We start from the raw sequence: 22936 nt of genomic DNA, 5'->3' as shown, positions 1-22936 counted from the left end.
CCAGAATACGACAGTGATTGTACTTTCGACTCGCTCCATGCATGGAAACAAAACACAGTACAAACGAGAGGACTCTCTATCCTGCATATTAACATCAGAAGCATCCGAAACATTGGTTACAGTTACAGGCTTATCACCGGTTTTATTTATATATTGGTCCTAACAAAAGTATTCGTAACTAATGAAAAATCGACTGCTTTTCAAATTCCAGGTTCCAACAATATAGATCATGCTGCCAAACGGTGGAATATTAATATATATCAAACATACATATTTATGAATTTAGGGACACAAAACACACGTGATGAAAAGATTATTTTACTGATTAATAATAAAATAATAACTTTACGTTTCGACCCCTGTATCGAAGTCATCTTCAGAAGGACACATTCAGAAGTATAAGAACAAGCTACATGCTGTTGCACTCTATACAAGTAAATTACATCTATATTCTTAACTAATCTTTTTTCTTAGCCTACCCTCTTGTGGAAAAAATAAATAAATAAAATAAAATAAACAAAAATAAAATAAAAACTACAATAAACTCTGCTAAAGTCCTCCCGTACTATGATTCTTCTGGAATTATACAGTTTATATTGTTATATTACGATTATCGTCTGGATTTGTAGAGTATTGCTAATGAATGTTCAAGGGAAAAAACACTTCACTAGGTCTTGTATTGAGATTTTTCTTCGTGGTTGCTATTAAGGTTGTAGATGGATCCTCCACATTCTTGGAATTGTTAGACCATCATTTTTATTCGGATTCGGATCATGTTTGAGCATTTCACATGCTTCCTTCAATTTCCGCTCGAACCAGGTTTTGGTGCAGTGTAGGGACTTGGTACCTTTCCAGTTAATTCTGTGGTATGTTTGCAGTGCGTGGTCAGAAAGACCAGTTTTTCCAAAATGGAGGTATTTTATGTGACGTTTGTGTTCATCCTTTCTGATTGGGATGGTTCACCCTGTTTCCCCAATGTATGGTGTGTTACATGTGCAACCTATTTTGTAAACCCCTGCGAGGGCTAAGTGTGGCAGGGGATCCTTGGAACTGAGTAGGTGTCTTAATTTTGTTGGGGATTTAAAGGTGGTTTTGATGTTGTATTTGTGTAGTGTTCTGTCTATTTTTTCTGAAATGCCTCTAACGTATGGTATAGCAATAGCATTCTTGAAATCTTTTTTGTTATTAGTGGTATCTTTGTGGAGGATCTTGTGAATGGTTTTTATACTCTATCCATTTTTTATAAAGGTATGTTTGATGGTCTCATATTCATGGTTAAGAGCTTGTTTATTTGAACAAATGGTTTGAGCTCTGTGTTTAAGGGTGATTATGACCCCTAGTTTTTGTGTTGGGTGGTGATAAGAAGTTTTGTGTATGTGCTGGCCTCTGTGTGTAGGTTTGTGGTAAACTGAGAATGAGAGACAGCCTGAAGGAATCCGTTTGACAAGTGTGTCTAGGAACGGAAGAGAGTTGTGTTTTTTCAATTTCAGTGGTGAATTGGATGCGTTTTTGTTGTTTGCTCAGGTAGCTAAGGAATATATCTAGTGCTTGGCGGCCGTGGGGCCAAATGGCGAAAATTTGTCGTCGTCGTCGTCGTATCTGAGCCAAAGTTTGGGCCTTAGGCACGCCGATTCTAGAGCTCGTTGCTCAAAATCTTCCATATAAAAGTTCGCTATTGGGGGGGGGGAGAATGGTGAGCCCATGGCGGTACCCTCTTTTTGATGGTAAAAATTGTTTTGCCACACGAAATATCCAGAGTGGAGTACGTGGGCAAAGAGGGCCGCGATGTTGTGTGGAAATATGTTCTGTAAGAGTAGGATAGTATCATTGATTGGGACATTGGTGAAAAGGGAAGTTATGTCAAAGCTGACTAATAGATCTTGGTCGTTGAGTGTAATATTTTTAATTTTGTTTATGAATTGCTGTGTATTTTTTGTGTAGGAAGGGGAATGACCAACCAGTTCCTTCAGTGTGGCCGCTAATTTTTTGGCTACGTAGTAATTCGGACTGTCAATTCCTTCCACAATTGGACGTAATTGGCGTGTCTGTTTTGTGTTCTTTTAGTAGGCCGTAAATTCTGGGCGCGGGCATACTGCGGTATTCATTTTTGATTGTTTCTTCCTGCCACTTGCTTACTGATTTAAGTAGTTAAGTAGTTTTCTTTTTGTTACGTTGCGTGGGTTGTAATTTACCATTTGGTAGGTGTTGTGGTCCGATACCAAATGGTTCATTTTTTCAATGTAGGTCCGATTTAAAACAACAGTGGCGTTCCCTTTATCGGCTTTAGTGATAATAATGTCATGGTTATTTTTAGGGATTTGCGGGCCAGTTTATCCGCTTTGTTTAGGTTGATGCTTAATTTTTGGTTGAATTTAGTAAACAGGCAGTTTCCATCGGTATTTTGTCAGCTACATTGACGGGGAGGGATCTTAAACCTTTCTTGATATGATATATTATATCTAGTTTATTTACTGACCTCGGAGCAATGGCGTAATTTAAACCTTTCTCCAGTAGCGAGAGCTCACCTTGTGTGAGGTTGTAATCCGATTGGTTGATAACCAGACAGCGGTCCGATGGTGGTTGGTTGCTCTTAACTGTGTTGTTGGGTGATTGGCTGCTCCTTCCGTTATGGCGTCGTAATTGTCTTGTGCTTTCCTGTAGTTTTAATGATTGAAACTTTATTAATTGTTCTTTGTTTCTGAGTAGTAGGTGCTTGGCCGAGTCATCTGTGATCCTGTCTAGAATATTCCAAATTTCCTGATTAGCGTAACTGGATAGCTCAAATTTCAGTTGTAACACTTTGGCTTGGGTCGATGCCAAATTCTTTCGTGTCTCGTTAATTTGTTCTCTTAACAAAGCTTTTTCTAGCCTGGCATAGATACAGAGCGCTTTAGCTGATGTAAATTTCTTCTTTAGTTTAATGCAGTTCGATATTAAGTTGCTGTCTCTACATCGTTTCAAAAAGGCCAGTCGATTAATTAACATGGATCTTTAGTTTACCGTAGAGGCTGCACTGCTTGTAGGTCACATCTCCATGGAATATGATGACTCTTTCTTTTAAGGTTACACGGTGATCAGCATTCATATTTATGAATTTAGGGACACAAAACACACGTGTTAAAAAGATTATTTTACTGATTAATAATAAAATAATAACTTTACGTTTCGACACCTGTATTGAGGTCATCTTCAGAAGGATACATTCAGAAGTATAAGAACAAGCTACATGCTGTTGCACTCTATACAAGTAAATTACATCTACGTTTTTAACTAATATTTTTTCTTAGCCTGCCCTCTAGCGGAAAAAATAAATAAATAAAATAAAATAAACAAAAATAAAATAAAAACTACAATAAACTCTGCTAAAGTCCTCACGATTCTTCTGGAATTATACAGTTTATATTGATATATTACGATTATCTTCTGGATTTGTGTACAGTACAGGTTGCTATTGAATGTTCAAAAAAAAACAACAAAAAACACTTCACTAGGTCTTGTATTGAGATTTTTCTTCGTGGTTGCTATGAAGGTTGTAGATGGATCCTCCACATTTTTGGAATTGTTAAACCATCGTTTTTATTCAGATTCGGATCATGTTTGAGCATTTCACATGCTTCCTTGAATTTCCGCTGGAACCAGGTTTTGTTGCGGTGTAGAGACTTGGTACCTTTCCAGTCAATTCTGTGGTATGTTTGGAGTGCGTCACATAAAATACCTCCATTTTTTCCAAAATGGAGATATTTTATGTGACGTTTATGTTCATCCTTTCTGATTGGGATGGTTCGCCCTGTTTCCCCTATGTATGGTGTATTACATGTGCAACCTATTTTGTAAACCCCTGGGTGGGCTAAATGTGGCAGGGGATCCTTGGAAGAACTGAGTAGGTGTCTTAATTTTGTCGGAGGTTTAAAGGTGGTTTTTATGTTGTATTTGTGTGAATTAAGACACCTACTCAGTTCTTCCAAGGATCCTCTGCCACACTTAGCCCACCCAGAGGTTTACAAAATAGATTGCATATGTAACACACCATACATACAAGTAAATTAGGGGAAACAGGGCGAACATAGACCAGTTGAAAACAAATATATAACAATCAGACATCCCCTCTCCAACATAAAATATACACCAAACAGTAAAATCACGAAAATCACACAGGTTGGATCAATAACACCTTGGAATTTACTTCGATGCTGACAGGAGCTGGAATTGCCACATAAACCATCTACAAAACTAACTTCGAACAATAATTGACACACTCTACAGGATAAAAGACATAGTTCTCACATGCCTGAAAACACTAATATACAACGCACTATGCCAAAATATACTAAGATACGCTATAACAACGTATGCTTTCTGTGCAACCTACAAACTAAATAGATTAATGTCTTTACAGTACAAAATTATAAAACTGACCTTTCGGGAACAAAGAGACAATAACGACTTTATATGCACTGCAATGTCAGAACACAAAATATTGACAGCAAAACACTAAAGTCACTATGCTGCTTTGCTAAAACATTACTTCGATAAAAACTAGAGGACAGTTAGAAATACATACCGTATAACAAGACCTCAGACAACTAATTATATCACATATAAATACAACAATCACTACGGAAAGGGCCAATGAAGCTTCTACATCTCAGACATTCTAAATAAATTACCTTTTGAATACAGGAACCTTACAAACGACAATAGCCTGAAAAGAGCCCTAAGAACATATTATGAACAAGAAAAACGCACCCCAAATACCACACAAACTTAATGAAATACAATCTATTAGTTCAAGTTTTCCAGTTCAGCGACACGTCAAGACATTCCAAATTATCATGTGTATGTGTGTGTGTGTGTGTGTGTGTGTGTGTGTGTGTGTGTGTGTGTGTGTGTGTGTGTGTGTGTGTGTGTGTGTGTGTGTGTGTGTGTGTGTGTGTGTGTGTGTGCGTGCGCGCGTGCGTGTGTGAATTTCTCAACCTAAGTCTGTAGTGGAAATCAGTACTATCAAACATCAGCCTACTTCCCAACATAGCAAACAAACCAATAAATAATAACCATCCGGTATCATCCTGAGATGAGCATCATCAATGAGTTTTTTCGAGGATGAAATCTGAGAAATTACATCTCAACCAAGATCAACAAGAAAAAAAAATGTGATGTGTGTGTGTGTGTGTGTGTGTGTGTGTGTGTGTGTGTGTGTGTGTGTGTGTGTGTGTGTGTGTGTGTGTGTGTGTGTGTGTGTGTGTGTGTGTGTGTGTGTGTGTGTGTGTGTGTGTGTGTGTGTGTGTGTGTGTGTGTGTGTGTGTGTGTGTGTGTGTGTGTGTGTGTGTGTGTGTGTGTGTTTATCCTTATATTACATTTAAGTGCAGTAGTTGCAGGTTTAAATACATTAAATGAAAATTGTAAATATACATAACTCATTGTTAAATGAATAAATGCTGTAAAAAAGCAATATTATTCAACCGCAGAAACAATAAATTATCAATAATAATCAAAAATGTGATCAAAAATTATTAATAATAGTTACTACAGTAACTATTATTAATACATTATACAGAAAAAAAAGAAGAAAAATCTGTACAATTTCATCATTACAAAAAAAAATAATAATAATAATAAACCTGTTTTAAATATGTAATCACAATATGTAATAATAATTTTAATAATACAAATGAATAGAATTTAAAAATATATATTTAATGAATGTATATGTATGATATATAAGTATCACATGTAATTTTAATATGTAATCACAATATGCAATGATCATTTTAATGAAAAAAAAATATTGTATGTATGTATGCAATTTATCTCAGAAATAATAAAATGTAAAAAATTATTATTTTTATTATTTTAAAATATTATGTACGTGCAAGTATCTGTTATGCACAATATTGTTCGTGTAATGTATTATAAATAGTATAAATAAATAATAAAGTTTGAAGAAAAATATTTAAAAAATTATCATCATCATGACATATATTTTTAAAAAATAAATATCCTCAGCTTTACCTACAATTAACTTTACCTACAAAATGGAATAATTATAATATCTTAACAGAATACTTTTTACACATGTTAGGAATAAATAGTAATTGTTTTAAACATATTAACTACAGGTTATCTAATATGAAATTAATACATACATACATACATACATCTTCAAGGCCCACTCTTCCTAATTGGGTTGCAAGGGCAAAAGCTGCAAGAGAAACTTCCAATGGTCACGATCATCTGCGACCAAATTCAGGTGTTCTGGTGGGATTCCCAAACGTGTCCACCCAAGGTTTTGGATATAATCTATCCAGCGAGTCCTTGGCCTTCCACGTGGCCTCCCACCCTCTGGCTTGGCAAAGAGGGCCTGCTGAGGGAGCCACTCTTGTGGCATTCTGACCGGGTGCCCGTACCAGCGTAACTGTGATCTCTCAACATGGAGAAGCAGCGGTTGAGTATTGAGAGTTTCCCGAATTGCAGAGCTTCTGATTCTGTCGAGTTTTGTCAGCCCCGCAACCCCTCGAAGGAACCTCATTTCAGCCGCTTGGATTCGTGTCCGCATTCTTTCGGTCATTGCCCAACTCTCATGACCATAGGTGAGGATGGGGACATGAACTGTATTGAAGACAGCCAGCTTTGCCTTCTGGCTTAACTCTCGCTTCAATACTACTGAACGGCCAAACTCCCGCAATATTGAGCTTGCTAAGCCAATTCGAGTATCTAGCTCTACGTCCCATTTTCCATCATTCGTGAATATGGACCCAAGGTATTTAAACTTCCCAATCTGTATCATTGGGACTCCACTTACATTTAGAGTGCACTGGGATGGTTGTCTTGACACCACATTTTGGCCACACTGATCTTCATTCCGGCGTCTGCACAAACAGCTAGAAATCTATCCAGGGTCCGCTGGAGGTTATCTGTGGAAGAGTTAAGCAGAACTAGGTCATCTGCAAAAAGCAGACGTCCAATGCTACATTTTCCAATTCTGACAAACTCACTGCCTCGGCTGTGCCTATCAATCCAGTCTATAAATATTATGAAAAGGTGGGTGACAGAACACACCCTTGGCGGAGGCCAACGGAGACTGTGAAAGGTTCAGACTTTGTGCTGTTTACCCTGACACAAAACTCTGGGCATTCATACAGGGACTTGATGGCAGCTAATAGTTGACCATCCACTCCATACGCCTGTACTACTTGCCAAAGCGTATCGCGAGGAACCCGGTCATATGCCTTCTCCAAGTCCACAAAACATGTGTAGACATTCTTGGAATATTCCCAAGATTTTTCAAAGACTTGCCTTAAAGTGAAGATTTGGTCAGTTGTGCTTCTACCAAGACGAAAGCCACATTGTTCTTCCTGGAACTTTGACTCAACTATGCTCCTGCACCGTCTTCCCAAGCACTTAGCATACACTTTCCAAGGAAGCTGAGCAGAGAGATGCCACGATAGTTACTGCAATCCTTCTGGTCTCCCTTCTTAAAAATGGGTATTATTATAACTGTCTGCCATTGCTTTGGTGCTCGTCCAGATATCCAAGCAGCCTGTCACACTCGAGTCAGCCAGAAAACATAGTCTCGATTTAAGGCTTTTAGCATTTCGGGGCGAATTTCATCATCGCCAGCAGCCTTCACCGATTTTAGCAATTTTATTGCAAAATAGACCTCTTCTGCTGTGAGATTAGTCATTGCCCCGATCTGCACCTCTTGGATGTCCACAACTGCTGGGCCACCCGAGTTAAGAAGGCTCTCAAAGTATTCCCTCCATCTGTGGAGGATATCCTTCACGGTTGTTAAAAGTACACCATCACAGGCCTTAATTACCGTTGCTGTGCACGATTTCCTCCCTCGAAGGCGGCGTATGGTCTGCCAGAATACTTTGTTTGCATTTGTATAGGATGAATCTAATCTTTCTTCAAAGGATTCCCAAGCCTTTTGCTTTGCTGTCTTTACTGCCTTAGCAGCAGCTTTTTGTCGCAGCATACTGCAATGGCATCTCAGGTGAACTGACTCTAAGTCATGTTAGGTAGGACTCCTTTTTTGCCCGGACAGTTTTCTGCACTTCTTGGTTCCACCAAGGTGTCCTTTTCTCACTGCCCGTTGCCACGCCAAGCCGCATTCTGCCACACCATGAGAGTGCAGAGGCAGTGACAGCTGTTCTGAACACCTTCCATTCCTCCTCAACATCTGCAGTATGCTTGGGAATCTCTTTGAACCTGGAGGAAATGTCATCTGCAAAATTCTTCCTCACAGCCTAATTTTCCAATGTCTCCCATTTCACACGGTATAGTTGCTTAGGCCTACCAGCGTTAATGGTAGCATCTCGTTTCTGAAGCCGTAGAGTGCACACAACAAGGTGGTGGTCGGTTGACAATTCTGCCCCTCTTCTCACACGAACGACCAACACTGAGGAAAATAGGTCTGCTGAGACTATAAAGAAGTCAATCAGTAACCTTGAAATTAATTACTCTTCTAATTACATTTTTGTCAAAAATCTATGGAATTTCTTTATTACAACTGCAAATTGGGACGAATATGCTTGTGGAAATTTGTGTCTGATGATTTCGAGTAGGTACCGGGTACACGTTCAAATTCTCACATCGAGCTGAGGCATCACATAGTAGCAGTCAACAGGATAAAAGACAAATGGCTGGGCTTAGCGATTTCTGTTTGAAGGAAGCTTATTTCGTGAAGAGATAAAGTCGCAAACTTGGTTATCTTGTTATGTCTCACCGAAAAGGTACTGTATCCACACAGCACCTTTTTGGTGGTGCTGTATCCATAGAAAATGGACAAGCCATCAATCTGATCTGTAAAGATAATGCACTCTTTACAGATCAGAGTCGTTTTAGTCTCTCCGCCAATTCTAGACGAAACTTGATCTGGCATGAAAGTGGTACTGCTTGATGTAGCGAGAATTTTCTTTGAAAGGGATAAATACGGTGGTGAATTGGTTACAGTGCTGGGCAACATTATCCTTAAAGGAGCATTATCCTTAATGCTCCTTGGTGCTGTAGGCGAAGAATTCATTTTTATGGATAACAGTGCCACACCGTACACGAGCAGTGGATATACCCCTGGAGACCGAGGATGTTAATCGACTTGACTGGCCAGCACCATCCCAGATCTATACCCCATAGAACACGTTTGGGACGCAATAGCGAGGCGCATTGCTGCTAGAAATTTCCCTCCAGAAAATAAATGAGGCCTTATCCTTGGTGTTTAGGAGCTTTTGGCCAGTTTTCCTCAAGAATTCCTAAATCACTTGATACTATGCATGGTACGATATTGTGTGAGTTGAATTGTAGTTCGTGGTGGACATATTCCATACTGAAATGTCTCTATGCATAAGTGTCTGTTAGCACTACACATTAATTCGTTAACTACGTCCTTAGAAAATTTGTGATATTCTGAGAACAAAGAGAAGATTCCACACTCTTATGGGATGCAATGATAAAATGCAAAATATTTAAGATAAAACACTTATGCTTCTACAGATTTACGCTTCAGAATGAAACACCACTTCAGTCAATCCTACAAAATAACAAGAACAAAATACGAGATACAAGACGACAATTAACAAACTGCATAATACCCACTACGAGAAAGCAACTCTGAGCTTATATCGGTATCTCCACTGCTTTTGTAATGTATGGTACTGTTATCCACAAAAAGGAATTCTTCGCCTACTAGTACATACTGCCATGATCAGGAAACTGCCATTCGATAGAGAAATCTAGGGACCTACTGAGAGATGAATCTGGCACTATATAGAGAGATTTACAATTATAGAGAAATTACTCAAAAATCATAAAGAATTCCTCTCAAACAGCAATACAAGAACGCGAGGCCATCCTTTCCACCACCACCACCACCACTTCAAAGGCTAAATCGTGCATCTGCAATTGTTTTCGGTTTGTGTGCATGTGTGTGTGCACTTCTTACACACTAAGCAGAAAATATGCTGCAATTCTGTACATCTTAATATAAATTTTTCTATCCACAGAAACGTTAATATCGTCACCTAGCTCGCTGGTACAGAAGCCAAACCACGAGAACTTGCCATCTAATATCTTACTCAGATCAGCTCAGCAAAAGATTCGAGGAAGATGGCAGAAGTTGTACCGAACAAACCGTGAAAATATATTATTATTCTTATTTCAAATGGATACCCAAAGCAAGGTCACAAGATATAAGCTCTCTAATATAATCGTTTGGCACAGTAGATGTACCGCTCAGAACAACAGATATAACCATAAAGCGAAGACCATAACAAAATAAAGAGAAACTACCGCCAGCGATTGCGCAATTTACTATTAAAAGCATAGTAGATCATTTGTAAGCGAGAAGGCAACAAATTCAATCCTCAATAATAGGCAACCTTAAATTTCAATCTACAAGGCATCCTCTATTACAAAAACGTATCGTATCAAGCAAGGAAAGAAAAACAGACAAAAACTACAAGATTCTATGGACTAAGGGTTCACCGGTATTTATGAGAAAGGAAGAAAATACCAGCATTCATGTAATTTCATGTTAATTCGATCTCTCCGGTCTACCAGTATAGTGTTTAGTCACCCTCCTTGTCACAGAGAGAGAGAGAGAGAGAGCGGGTTTTCACTATTCCTCACACTAGCATGGCTACAATAAATCTGGATGAATATATTCAAGCAAGAAAATATTAACTGCCTTGTACTCGAATATTAAATAACTGGATGGACAGTTTTATGCAAATACCCAATCATCATATTATACACTAACAAAAAGTGCAGTATAAAGAAATACTGCCTTACAATGTCAAAACTGATCAATGATATCCTGACAAATATCGATGTTGTAATCTTTACTGATGTTTCTACATGTAACACAGAACTGACTGCATATAACTAGCAATTATCAGTCCTAAAGCTTATGCAAACCACGAAAAACAAAAAGCGGCATCATCACGTTCGTAAAGAAAAAGCACAATTTGTCCGAGGCAATAATCATTTTATAACATGAAGAAACATTACTCATGGAAATCACGAATAACGACCGACACAACCACAAACACATGATACGCACAATAACCAGACCTGAAATACAGAATCAATCGGCCTCCTTTGAGTTTAGAAACAGGGCTAAACAAAACCTACAGTCTCATAACAGATGGACTCATCCTTATTTGTAACATTAACATAAATATACTTGACCGTGGCTCTCAACCCCTAACATATATCTAGACATATTAAAAAGTACAACATAAACTCGACCATAAACTCCCGAAAAAGAGAAAAATGCGAAAACCAACCCGTATGTGGACATGAACCATATCCACATACCGGTTCCTATCAAAACATTATCGATTGCCACTAAAACTGCTGACCATTACTTTATCGCAACTTTATTTTACATTACCTCCGTTATATTTCCACACGCTACGCAACTAAACCAAACCAAACCAGATAACCACACTCTACTATCATAGTAAAACGAATCACTAATTACTTTATAAAGGCACAAACTCCAGCAGTCTGCTTAATATATAAATGCAACATGTGCTTTATAGACCATCCTGAAATGCCTGTTTACAGAAACATATAGAAAGGCAACAAACCATGGGAAAAACAGAAGAGAAGCACTAAGTAATCCATAAATCATTATTATCTAAACGTTTAAAAATTAAACTATTCACCCAAGCTCAACAGCACATCATATCATTTCCTCCCATATCCAAACTGAAACTGAAAGATGCTCTCTCACAAAAAAAAAACAAAAGACTAGCCCACGAATTGTAAAATCATACAGGCCTTTTAACACATTTTGAACAACTAAATTCTGAACCTCTGAAATTAGCGAACATGATATTCGAAACGAGCCCTATTCCCAAACAACTAAGAACTGCGATAGTTATGCCAATTTACAAACAAGGAAAAAGAAATGACTCTCCGAACTCCAGACCTATAGCTAATTTGCCTGTTACTTATAATCTTCTTCTTGCAATAGGAAAATAAACAAGAGTTCAAAATCAATTACAAAAATTCAGTATAACATCAACTCAAAAGAGCAGTTCGGTTTCCGGAAAACAAAAAGCATAATACTGTTATTAAATGACATCACAAACTAAGTAAATAAAGCTCTTCAAGAAAACATATTTACTATGCTCATCATAATTCATGACGTGCATAGTAAAACCCAAAGCTTTTGACACATTTGTTAATTGAAATGCTGCCTATCAAACTATACTCAGTTGGAATCATAGGCACCCTGCATACCCGGTTTAAGAATTATCTCAAACAGAACAAAAGCAACAAAAATAGGTACACATCACAGCCAGGAAATAGTTGATAGCATTTCCTTAATCGCGGACGCTACAAGTTTACCAAAATCACACCCGTAACACATGCTAAATACTTCGGTCTGGAAGTAGACACTAATATTAAATAAAGTAAACTAATATAATACTTTCAAAACAATCTATGCAGTCTTACTGCAGAAATATTCCAAGCAGACACATGATGCTAAACATCATAAAAAATCTCATCACAGAATCAATGAAAAAATACTAAGTTATGGTATATCAGTCTATGCAAACACATCAGACACGTCTCTCTTGAAAAAAATTCTCAAAAGAATCGCTTCAGTGTGCTTGTGAAGCACACGACACAACTGATCGCAAAACTCACAATTCTGAACATTAAGATCCTAAGACGCTATGTACTGTTTGTACAACACTATCTCATTAAGGCTTCCTGTAACAGATACCTTTCATATAATTCGACTAACCGCACCCTTTTACACAACCAGGCCATATAACAGCGTCTATGCCATGGCTCTGAGGGAGCATCTCATACCCAGACGACTCAACAACCTATGATACAATCTGAAACATCTAAACAGTTACTAAATATTAAAATTATCATCATCATCATCAACATGCGTATCAAGGATTTAGGCCTAGCATGGCCTGTTCCTGCCTTAGAAGTCATCGATGAATCGTTTAAGAGAACGTCCTGGTTTTCTTTTTCTTAATGGCTTGAACTTTAAGGCTTGTTTTGGTAATATTTCTTTTTTCATTCTTTGAACGTGTTCCATCCATTTATGTTTATATTTTTTATTTTTTTCTATTACTGGTTCTTGGTTTAATTCTTTCATAATATCTTCGTTTCTTTTGTGATCAAATAGGGTATACTTTGCAGTTTTTCTCATAAACTTCATTTCTGCCGCTGTTAATCTTTGTTTGTCTTTTTGTTTTATTGTCCAGATTTCGCTTCCATACATTAAGACCGGTAAGGCTAATGTATTGTATACTTTTAGCCTGGTTTGTTTTTGAACTAGGTTTGGTTTAAATATAGAGTTAATTACACTGTTATTTTTAAATATTTCTCAATTTTTACGTTTATATCTTTTTCATTTTCATATGTGATCATACATCCTAGGTAGTGAAATGAATTCACCTGTTCTAAGATCTTGTTATCTATTACTATTTTAGTTCTTGCTGGATCTTGTCCTTTAAAGGCCATAGCTTTTGATTTTTCCGTTGATATTATCATACCATAATCTTTGGATATCTCATTTAGATTTAAAATAGCTTTCTGTAAGTTATCTTCAGAATTTGTAATTATTATTTGGTCGTTTGCAAAGAGGAGAGTGTTTAAGTTAACTGTAGTTGAAAGTTTAATTCCTTGATGTAAAGTTTTACTCCATTTTATTATTATTTCATTTAAGTAGATATTAAAATGAGTTGCTGAGAGGGGACCCCTTGGTTTACTCTCTTGTATATGATATCTCGTGATTTAATCTTATTTGTATTTGATTATTGTCATATATACTTGTGACAGCTTTTAGGATATTATTTGGTATTTGTCTTTCTTTTAATATGTTAAATAATATATTTATTTTAACTTTGTCAAATGCTTTTTCAAAGTCAATAAATGCAATATGTGTTTCTAAATTATATTCTCTTCTTTTCTCTATTATTAATTTTAGGCAAAAGGCTGGGTCTATACATGATCGTCCTTTTCTAAATCCATTCTGTACCTATGGAATAAAGTTTTCGGAATATTTCATTAATTTATTATTTAAGATTCTGCTATATATTTTGTAACAGGAATTTAGTATACTGATACCTCTATAGTTTTTAAGGTCATCTCTATTACCTTTCTTAAAGATAGGCATCACAATTGTTTTTTTCCATTCTATTGGGGGGGGATACCAGTTGAGTAAATTTTATTTAAAAATAATAAGAGTCTTTCTTTGAATCTTGTTCCTGCGTATTTATATAGTTCTGAACCTAGCTTATCTTCTCCAGGTGATTTTCCGTTTCTTGTTTCTTTCAGGCTGATTTCTAATTCTTCTTCAGTTATTTCCTTTTCATTTTCGTTAATTGTTTGCCAGTTGTCTTTTTTAAGATATTTGTCTGTCCACAGTTCTGTGTAGTAATTTAGAAATTCTTCTAATTTCAATTCAGTGTTTAATTTTATGTTTTCTTTGGTATCTGCATTTAGGTGTTTCAAAATCTTATATACACTGGGTCTAATGTTATATAAATCATGTTCTAAATTGGAAAAAAACAAATTTATTCCATGATTCCCTATGTCTTTTTCTGACTTCTCTTTTAGCTATGGCTCTTATTCTTTTATATTCTATTTCATGTTCTATTCTTTTACTGTTTAACCATTTGTGATTATTTCTTTGATAGCATCATCCCAGATCTTCAGTTTTTTTTCTTTTATTGAATTTTTTGGTCTTTCCTAAGCTTTCATTTGCTGCTGCATTTAGTATCGTTTTTATACTAAGCCATTCTATTTCTATTTCTTCATTTTGTTTTATTTTATCTAGATATTGGTTAATTCTTTGTTCATATAGCCATTGAACATTTGCGTCATTCAATAGTCTAGTTTTATAAACAAATGTTTCAATTTTTCTTTTTGTTCTTGTTACTTGTAGCCATTTAGGTGGTAATCTTAATTTTATTTTAAAAAGGAAGTGGTCACTGCTTATTTCATATCCTCTGTGAACTCTAACATCTAGTGAAAGTTTTGATGTCTTTTCATTTAATATGAAGTAATCTAATATTGATTTCCATCCTCTTGTTGCCCAAGTCTTTATAGAAGGAATTCATTATTTTTAGGTTATTATAAACTACAAAGTAAATCAATTTTTTACCATTTCTATTTAGAGTGTGTTCTACATGTATTCCTATATTATTATTAATTTTCGTGTTTCCAATTTCTGAATTTAAGTCTCCTGCTAAAATTATGTAATCATTTTTATTTATTTTATTATATATGTTTTGTAGCTGATTATAAAAATCAATATTATCCTGTTCTGTTCCTTCTTCTAGGGCATATTAACCAATTATTGTTAAATAGCCTCGATCTATTTTTATTTTAGCTTCTATTATTCTTTCATTCCATAATTTATAATGTTTTAACTGTTTTGAAAGGGAGTTATGAATCCAAATCATGACTCCTGCTTGTGCTCTTTGGTCTCTGTCGACTCTGGTGTATATTACATTAAAATTTTCAGTTCTCATAATTCCTTTATTTTCTTTTTTGTTTCAGTGATTACTGCTATTTTAAAATTTCTTTCATTTAATAACTGGTCTAATTCTATTTCTTTATATGTTATTCCTCTTACATTCCAGTTTGCTATGTGTGTTATATTTTGTCGTTTCCCATAGATTCAATTCGATTATCTTTTTCTGTCAGCTTACAAGTAGGATTATGTTCTCCATGTCAGGGTACTAGCCTGACGATGGAATAGTTCAGTGGTAGGGCTGCTACCTTAAGGCTTCTGAACTAGCCTTCTTCCGAATATTAAAATTATAAAACCCTTGAAAATTGCATCCAGGCAAGACGTTTTCCACAATTTTTCATTCATATAACATAAAACATAGTAACAGCAGCAATATTCGCTAAGAAACTAAAAAAGAAAACAGAAACCTATGTAAGGCGGTGGTTTTCTGAAGGCGGTGGGTTAACCACGGTCTTCAGAAGAGCTAACTCTAGATTTGAAGGAATGGTTTGCCTCAGCAACCTTTCACTGCTCATATTAGCGCCCAAGTCATCTACAAATATATAATATTTCAAAAATTATTATTATTATTATTATTATTATTATTATTATTAAAAATCTAAGGGTTGCATATCCTGTACAAAATACACTCTTAGTTCGAAGAAAAACGCTGACCAGAGAGGAAAGTTTTAGTTTTAGGAAGACATAGAAGTCAGAGGAGCCAAATCTGGGGAATAGGGTGGATATTCCAACAATTCATAGTGCAGATCCCTTAATTTTCCCACTGCCAAAACACATTTGTGGGGGCAGGTGCATTGATGAAAGATGATTTTTTTTCTTTTGCAAACTAGGTCTTTTCTCCAAATTTTTTCGTCTAGTCTGGTTATAAGATCGGAATAATATTTCCCGGTTATTGTTTTACCATTTTCAAGATAATTAATAAAAAAATGCCTTTAGCATCCACAAACACCGGTGACATGACCATTACAGCTGATGGAACTTTGTCTTCTTTAGCGCTGAACAACCGGCTTCTGTCCAATGTTTTGACTGCTGTTTCGATTCAGTTGTGTAATGATGAACCCATAGTAATAAATCTACACCCAAAATCAGGTTTATTCTTGTTAAAACGCTCCAAACACTGTTCAGAGATTTTCATATGAGTGCGTTTATGATCTGCTGTGAGCAAGCGTGGCACCCATCTTGCGCAATGTTATTTCATTTGCAATTCTCCATGCAAAATATATCCTAAGCGATCTTTTGATATGCCTATAGTCTCAGCAATTTCACACGTTGACTCGCCGCTCATCCAATACCATATCGTGCACTTGATCAATGATTTCTGGCGATGTTGCAATTTTTGGACGTCCTTCATCGATCATCTTCAAGGCTGGTACGGCCATGTTTAAACTTGGCAGCTCATTTCTTAATTGTCGAAAACGAAGAAGAGTGTCATAAACTTTTATAAACTTCGAATGAATTTCCTTTAGCATTAATTCTTCTTTCACAAAGAATTTTATAACCGCACGATAATCAAATTTATCCCTTTCAAGGGATACCGACAACACTTTTTGCTGCGGACAGCTGTATAAAACAATATACTTTATAGAATGACTTGCCATTTCATAAGTATGCTTATGAGAGATGTATCAACTTAGAAAAAAAAATCTTGCTGATAATGTTCCGATCTATGGTCGAGACGGAGAACTTTTCAGACCGTCATCTTAAAGCTATTTTTGAAAACTATAAAACTATAGTTGTAATGTTAATAATAAGTGTCCCTGCAGCAGTGAGTATGAAGCTATCTGGCGCGAAGTATGTAATAAGATCAAATGCATTACCGAATATTACTACAATGTGAGTGACTTGGTGAGAAGAAGAAGAAGCGCATTAACATCACAGCATGGTGGCTAGTTAACAGGTAATCATTATGGACAACTTTAATTATCTCTACTATGCTTTGGTAGTGGCAAAACCAAATGGAAAGCAGGAGGCAGTGGTAAAACTAGAAGTGAAAGAGTGCTAGATTATTGATAGTGAAGAGGTTTCTGTTAAAGAAATAATAACCTTTTGTCTCAGGTTCATGATGATCGTGCTGTGCAGATCTGGGAAGTGGCTATGTATTTGAATGTTTCTTTCAGGAAAGGTTACAAGCTACAAGGCAGAAAATTATGAACAATTGAGAATATCAGGTCCTATCCAATGGTATCGGTTTGATAGATGGGAAGGATATAGGCACTACATCAGAAGTATTAAATATACTGAAAGGAATGCAATATTAGAATGTTTCTTTACAGATAAAAGCAGATACGAGTATATAGGGTAGGGGAGAAAAGGATGCACATTCCTGATAAGCAAAGAATTCCAAAGAAAGCTCTGGTGTGGAAGTTATACCGTATGCTTAAGAATAATGTCATTTATGAAAATTTTAAGCAGCAGACTAGAAGAGTTACAAATATTGCATGGCAAGTTCAGTCTGAATATAAAAACACACTGGATGTGCGTGCTAAAGACAACCTAAAAGATTATTTAAATTAAGGGGTATTAAATCCCACATTGTTTCCAAACCGAATAAGAAACTTAAAGATCGGAATCAAAGCGTTTCATTCCGAATATAGTAAACTATAAAAGTATCGGCGGATACTAGCGTGAACTAAAGCACGTAGAACAAACTAGGGCAACTCGTAGCAAAGGTGGCTAAAGAACTGATCACTATTCTTAGTATTTCCCATAATGTAAAACACATCTCCTAGGAGATGTATGATGTTATACATTATGGTGGATAGTCACTACCCAGACCGGTTTCCACCTTTATTGATGTCTCATCAGTGAGTAGGTAGACCAAATTAATACTGAGGGTATAGCGAAAAGAATTTATGTACGCTGCTATACGAGTTGTCATACAGGTGCACCCATTAAATTGCTTAAATAAATAGCCAATAGTCTTCATTTTGGAAGTCTCATAGGCTTCATGGGCTTCTTCATAGGCTTCATGTCGAAACCGGTCTGGGTAGTGACCTTCCACCATAATGTATAACATCATACATCTCCTAGGAGGTGTTTTACATTATGGGAAATACTAAGAATAGTGATGAAATCTTTGAGTTTCTTATTCAGTTTTGAAACAATATGGGATGTAATATCCCTTTAATTTAAATAATGTTACATCGCCGAAATGAAGCCTATTGGCTCTTTATTTAAGTAATTTAATGGGTGCACCTGTTTGACAACTCGTATAACAGAATATATAAGTTATCGTCGCTATACCCTCAGTATTAATTTAGTCTACCTACTCACTGATGAGACCTAATTGAGGGTGGAAACCGGTGCGAGGCGGATCTGGCTTTGAGAGGCTCCGCTTGTAGGTAGGTTTTTGCCTATCTCTGAGTGGGGTTACCGCTGAGATCATGGCTCTGCTTGGTGGTGGGGTGAGCCTGACACAGGGTAGAGCCAACGCTGAGAAGTTCTTCTCGGTGACGGGGTGAGCCTGCCATTGAGTGGAACAACGCTGAGTTGGATAATCTTTCGGGATCGTCTTATATTTAGAGCCCGCTTCACCTATACATAAGGTCGAAACCGGTCTGGGTGACCTTCACCGACATCATACATCTCCTAGGAGACGAGTTTTACATTATGGGAAACATTATGGGAAATACTAAGAATAGTGATCAGCGCTTTACTCACCTTTGCTACGAGTCGCCCTAGTTTGTACTACGTGCTTTAACCTTAGCTCACACTTGTATCCGCCGATACGTTTATAGTTTAATATATTCGGCATGGAAGTGTTTTATTCCGATCTTTGAGTTTCTTATTCGGTTTTGAAACAATGTGGGATTTAATATCCCCTTAATTTAAATAATGTTACATCACCGAAATGAAACCTATTGGCTCTTTATTTAAGTAATACAACCTAAAAGAATTATATAATGTTAGGAGTAACTGGTACACAGATATACTCTATTGAACGTTAACTTTACAATTAATTAACTCTTGCAATAACTGTATAAGAATTCAGCAATTAGAGTTAAAGCGATATCATTAGGAAAACCGAAAAGAGTGTTCAGACGAAATGCCTGTGCCTTTGGCAGGTTAAATAATTTCAGTCTCAGCACGGAGAAGATTCTACGTGGAAAGAAATGTATGAAAACTCATGCATTCTTTTGTTTGCTTGTTCATATCAATATGCAATTACATACCTTTTTTCATTCTTCAAGTAAGGATAGTAAAAAGCCCCTAAAAATTTTAAGGTTTAAATTTTTAATGGAATAAAAAGAAATAAAAACAGCTATATTTGCATATCACATAATAGCAGATCATCTTACCCGACGCCTTGAGATCCATGAAGCTCTAATTCTAACTGTCGAATTCTAAGCCTCGCCATATCCAATTCGTGACGTGTTTTCCATAACTGGGTGTCACAGACAGGATCTTTACAACGATGATGTCTTATCAAATCTTGTGCTTCATATACAGCCCCTCGAAAACTCAAAGATTTACCCATACTCTGAAAGAAAGGAGATATTTAAGTCCCGGTTTCAAATTATTAAGAAATTGATTAATTATTCATAAATTTTATACTTTTTAATATTTATCCTCTTTCAAAGAAATTATATGTACGCACAAGTAGATAAACAAATTCAACAGTGAAATAAAAACGTTAGCTACAAGTACAACTGGTACATGTAAACTTGAAATTAAAAGTTGTTTTTTTAACAATAATAACAATAATAATCTTATTGATTTTCGATAATAGATATATTTTTAACACAATAATAATAAGAAATATAATAAAACTAAAATAATAACAATAATAGTAATTATTATTACTTTACACAGCGCCTTCGAAAATAATATCACACAACTCAGAAAAGACAATCTATCAACGACAAACAAAAAATTCCAACACAAAGTGAACAGCAAACTATGTATCTTCAACTTGTAGCAAAACACGAAATGAAGGAACTCTTATAACTAAAACCAAAGACGACTTCAGCAATAGACAAAATAATATCATAATAATACCACTCTTTGAACAAATAAATCCAACACTTTTGAGACTCGTGAAAGTAATATCCGGCACTGGCATTATTCCACAACAACTAAAAACTGCGATAATTACGCAATTTACAAACATGGTAAAAGAAATGATACCAGAACTACAGACAATAGCTAACCTACCTGTTATTTCAAAAATTCTTGAAAAAATAACACACACCAGACTACAGAACTATTTACAGAAGTGCAACATTATCTCACAGAAGCAATAGGGCTTTCAGAAAACAAAAAGCTCCAGCACTTTATTAGAAGACATCGCATAAACAAAGCCCTCGATAAATACAAGTACGCTGTCCTTATACTGCTTGACTTAATCAAAGCTTTTGATACACTTGAACATGACATACTGCTGACTAAACTACACTCAGTCGTCATAAGAGGAACACGGCATACCTGGTTCAGGAACTATCTCTCAAACAGATTACAAGTAACAAAAATTGGGTCATGTTACTGCCGGGATATAAAATTAAAACACGGTGTCCCACAAGGATCCATATTATCACCGACTCTATTCAACATATACATTGATGATGTTCATAACCTGGCCACACGAAGTCACATATTTCAGTACGCTGATGACACCTCGCTACTAGCAGTTCAGACAGACATCAACACGCCTCTCGCCAAAGCACAAGACCAAAATGAAATCACAATATACTTCTACCAAAACTCATTTGTAATCAACGGCACAAAGACATAGATGTTAATAATACTAAATCCGAGAATCACGCACACCGCGCCATTATTGCTATGCTGTCACACATACCACTGCATTAACAACAAAAATACCTGCCAATGTCCCAATCCCGTAACACATGCAAAATACCTTGGTCTTTACATACATTGTCACCTGAAATGGACAAAACATATATAGATTACCTTCATACTAAACTCCGCATCGTCGCAGCAAAACTCTTTCAAGTAAAAGACATGATTCCATCTAACATAAAAAAAACCAACTTCTATATCACGTACGCTATACCAGGTATCTATATCAGGTACGATATAAGGTCTACGCAAACACATCAAACAGCGATCAAAAATAGAAATATTACATACGAAAATCGTGTCAACAGTGATTTGGAGACCTTATACAGCCAATATCCGAAAACCGCCATGTCGACACACACAGAATCCATAGCATTAAAAATCTGAAACACTACATAATATTACTAAGAAAATATTTCGTACCAATTATGTAACAACAGACACACATATCGCATTACACGACCCACAACAACTCTTTACATTCCTAGACCCTTCGACAACTCATACGGTTCTTTTCTGAGATCGCATCTGATCCATACGCTACTCAACAACCTACCAAGAAATTTAAAACACATAGGCAACTAGAAAACATTAAAATACGAACTCTGGAAACTATCCCAGCACAGTTAATATACATTAACCCTTACACATAACGACATAAATAGTGAAAGCTAATCCTACTTTCTTCATAAAAGCTAACATTAGCTTCGAAGTAGGTGGGATTACCGCGCCTCATTCAACTAATCCAAATAATCGTAGACTGCAAATCATTGCAATGAATATGTCAATACCGTGTATGATAATAAATGATGATACTGATATGAACAAAAAATGTATTTATATAAAAAAAAATACATCAGCTAACGCCTATTTGTTCCCATATAGGGAGTAGGCTGGACCGTTTACCCTATCTAACTTTTGGAGACTGAGTGGGCAGTTCTATCTCCACTGGAAGCCAATCAGAGAGATAGCTGGCCCAAGGCTATCACTGACTCATTGGGACGCAGTGAGGAAGGCGGCAAGCTAGTGCTGCCATCTCGTGGTCCCTAAACCTAACACAATATTTGCAATGTCTGAAAATAGTGTGGGTTCGACGGTCGATTGTCTTGAGTTTACGGGACGAAGAACCCGAGAAAATCCGAAAAAACCACCAAATCCTTTCTTTGTGCTGTCGAGCGCCGCCATAGAATGCAAACGCCACTTCTACTGAGCTACACAGGCAATGTGTATTTGTATTTAAATAAAGAAATAAGGTACTTTAAACTGCGTACAGAATATTGTACAGAGCAGAAAACGTAATATGTCTTAATTGTAAATATGTAAATACTCTGTATGATGATAATAGAAAAAAATACTATTAAAAAAAATCTTATATAGAGAAATAATATCTATTGTTATTGTATATATGGAGTGTGAAAAATACAAAAAAACGTGTAACCAATTATTAATATTGTTATTATAATTACAGAGAGATGACGCTGTGTAGGCAGAAGGCTGCATGCACGATGTTATCGCTGCTACCGTTTTAATAGGTTTAAAGTGGTTTTAACTTATGTTTTTAATTTGAAAGTGCTGATACTTAATCCTTCTAGTGACGTTGAAGACAGGGACGTTTAAATCATCAAA

General features: G+C 36.2%; 1 protein-coding gene across 1 annotated transcript in view; it reads right to left on the bottom strand.

Annotated features, from left to right (window-relative positions):
- The window catches only part of LOC150102940 (glutamate receptor ionotropic, NMDA 2B-like), a 275940-nt gene that overhangs the window by 50328 nt on the left and 202676 nt on the right, over positions 1 to 22936 (bottom strand). Inside the window, exon 15 of the mRNA XM_090398014.1 lies at positions 19810 to 19991. Within this exon, the coding sequence (XP_090254140.1) occupies positions 19810 to 19991 (182 nt within the window). The remainder of the gene's footprint in view (positions 1 to 19809; positions 19992 to 22936) is intronic.

This window comes from Typopeltis vanoorti, chromosome 9, assembly GCF_054136105.1.
Source record: "Typopeltis vanoorti isolate ZY-2024b chromosome 9, IOZ_Tvanoo_1.0, whole genome shotgun sequence".
Lineage (NCBI taxonomy): Eukaryota > Metazoa > Arthropoda > Arachnida > Uropygi > Thelyphonidae > Typopeltis > Typopeltis vanoorti.
Note: the sequence above shows the minus strand (reverse complement) of the source record. Positions and strands in the feature narration are given on the sequence as shown.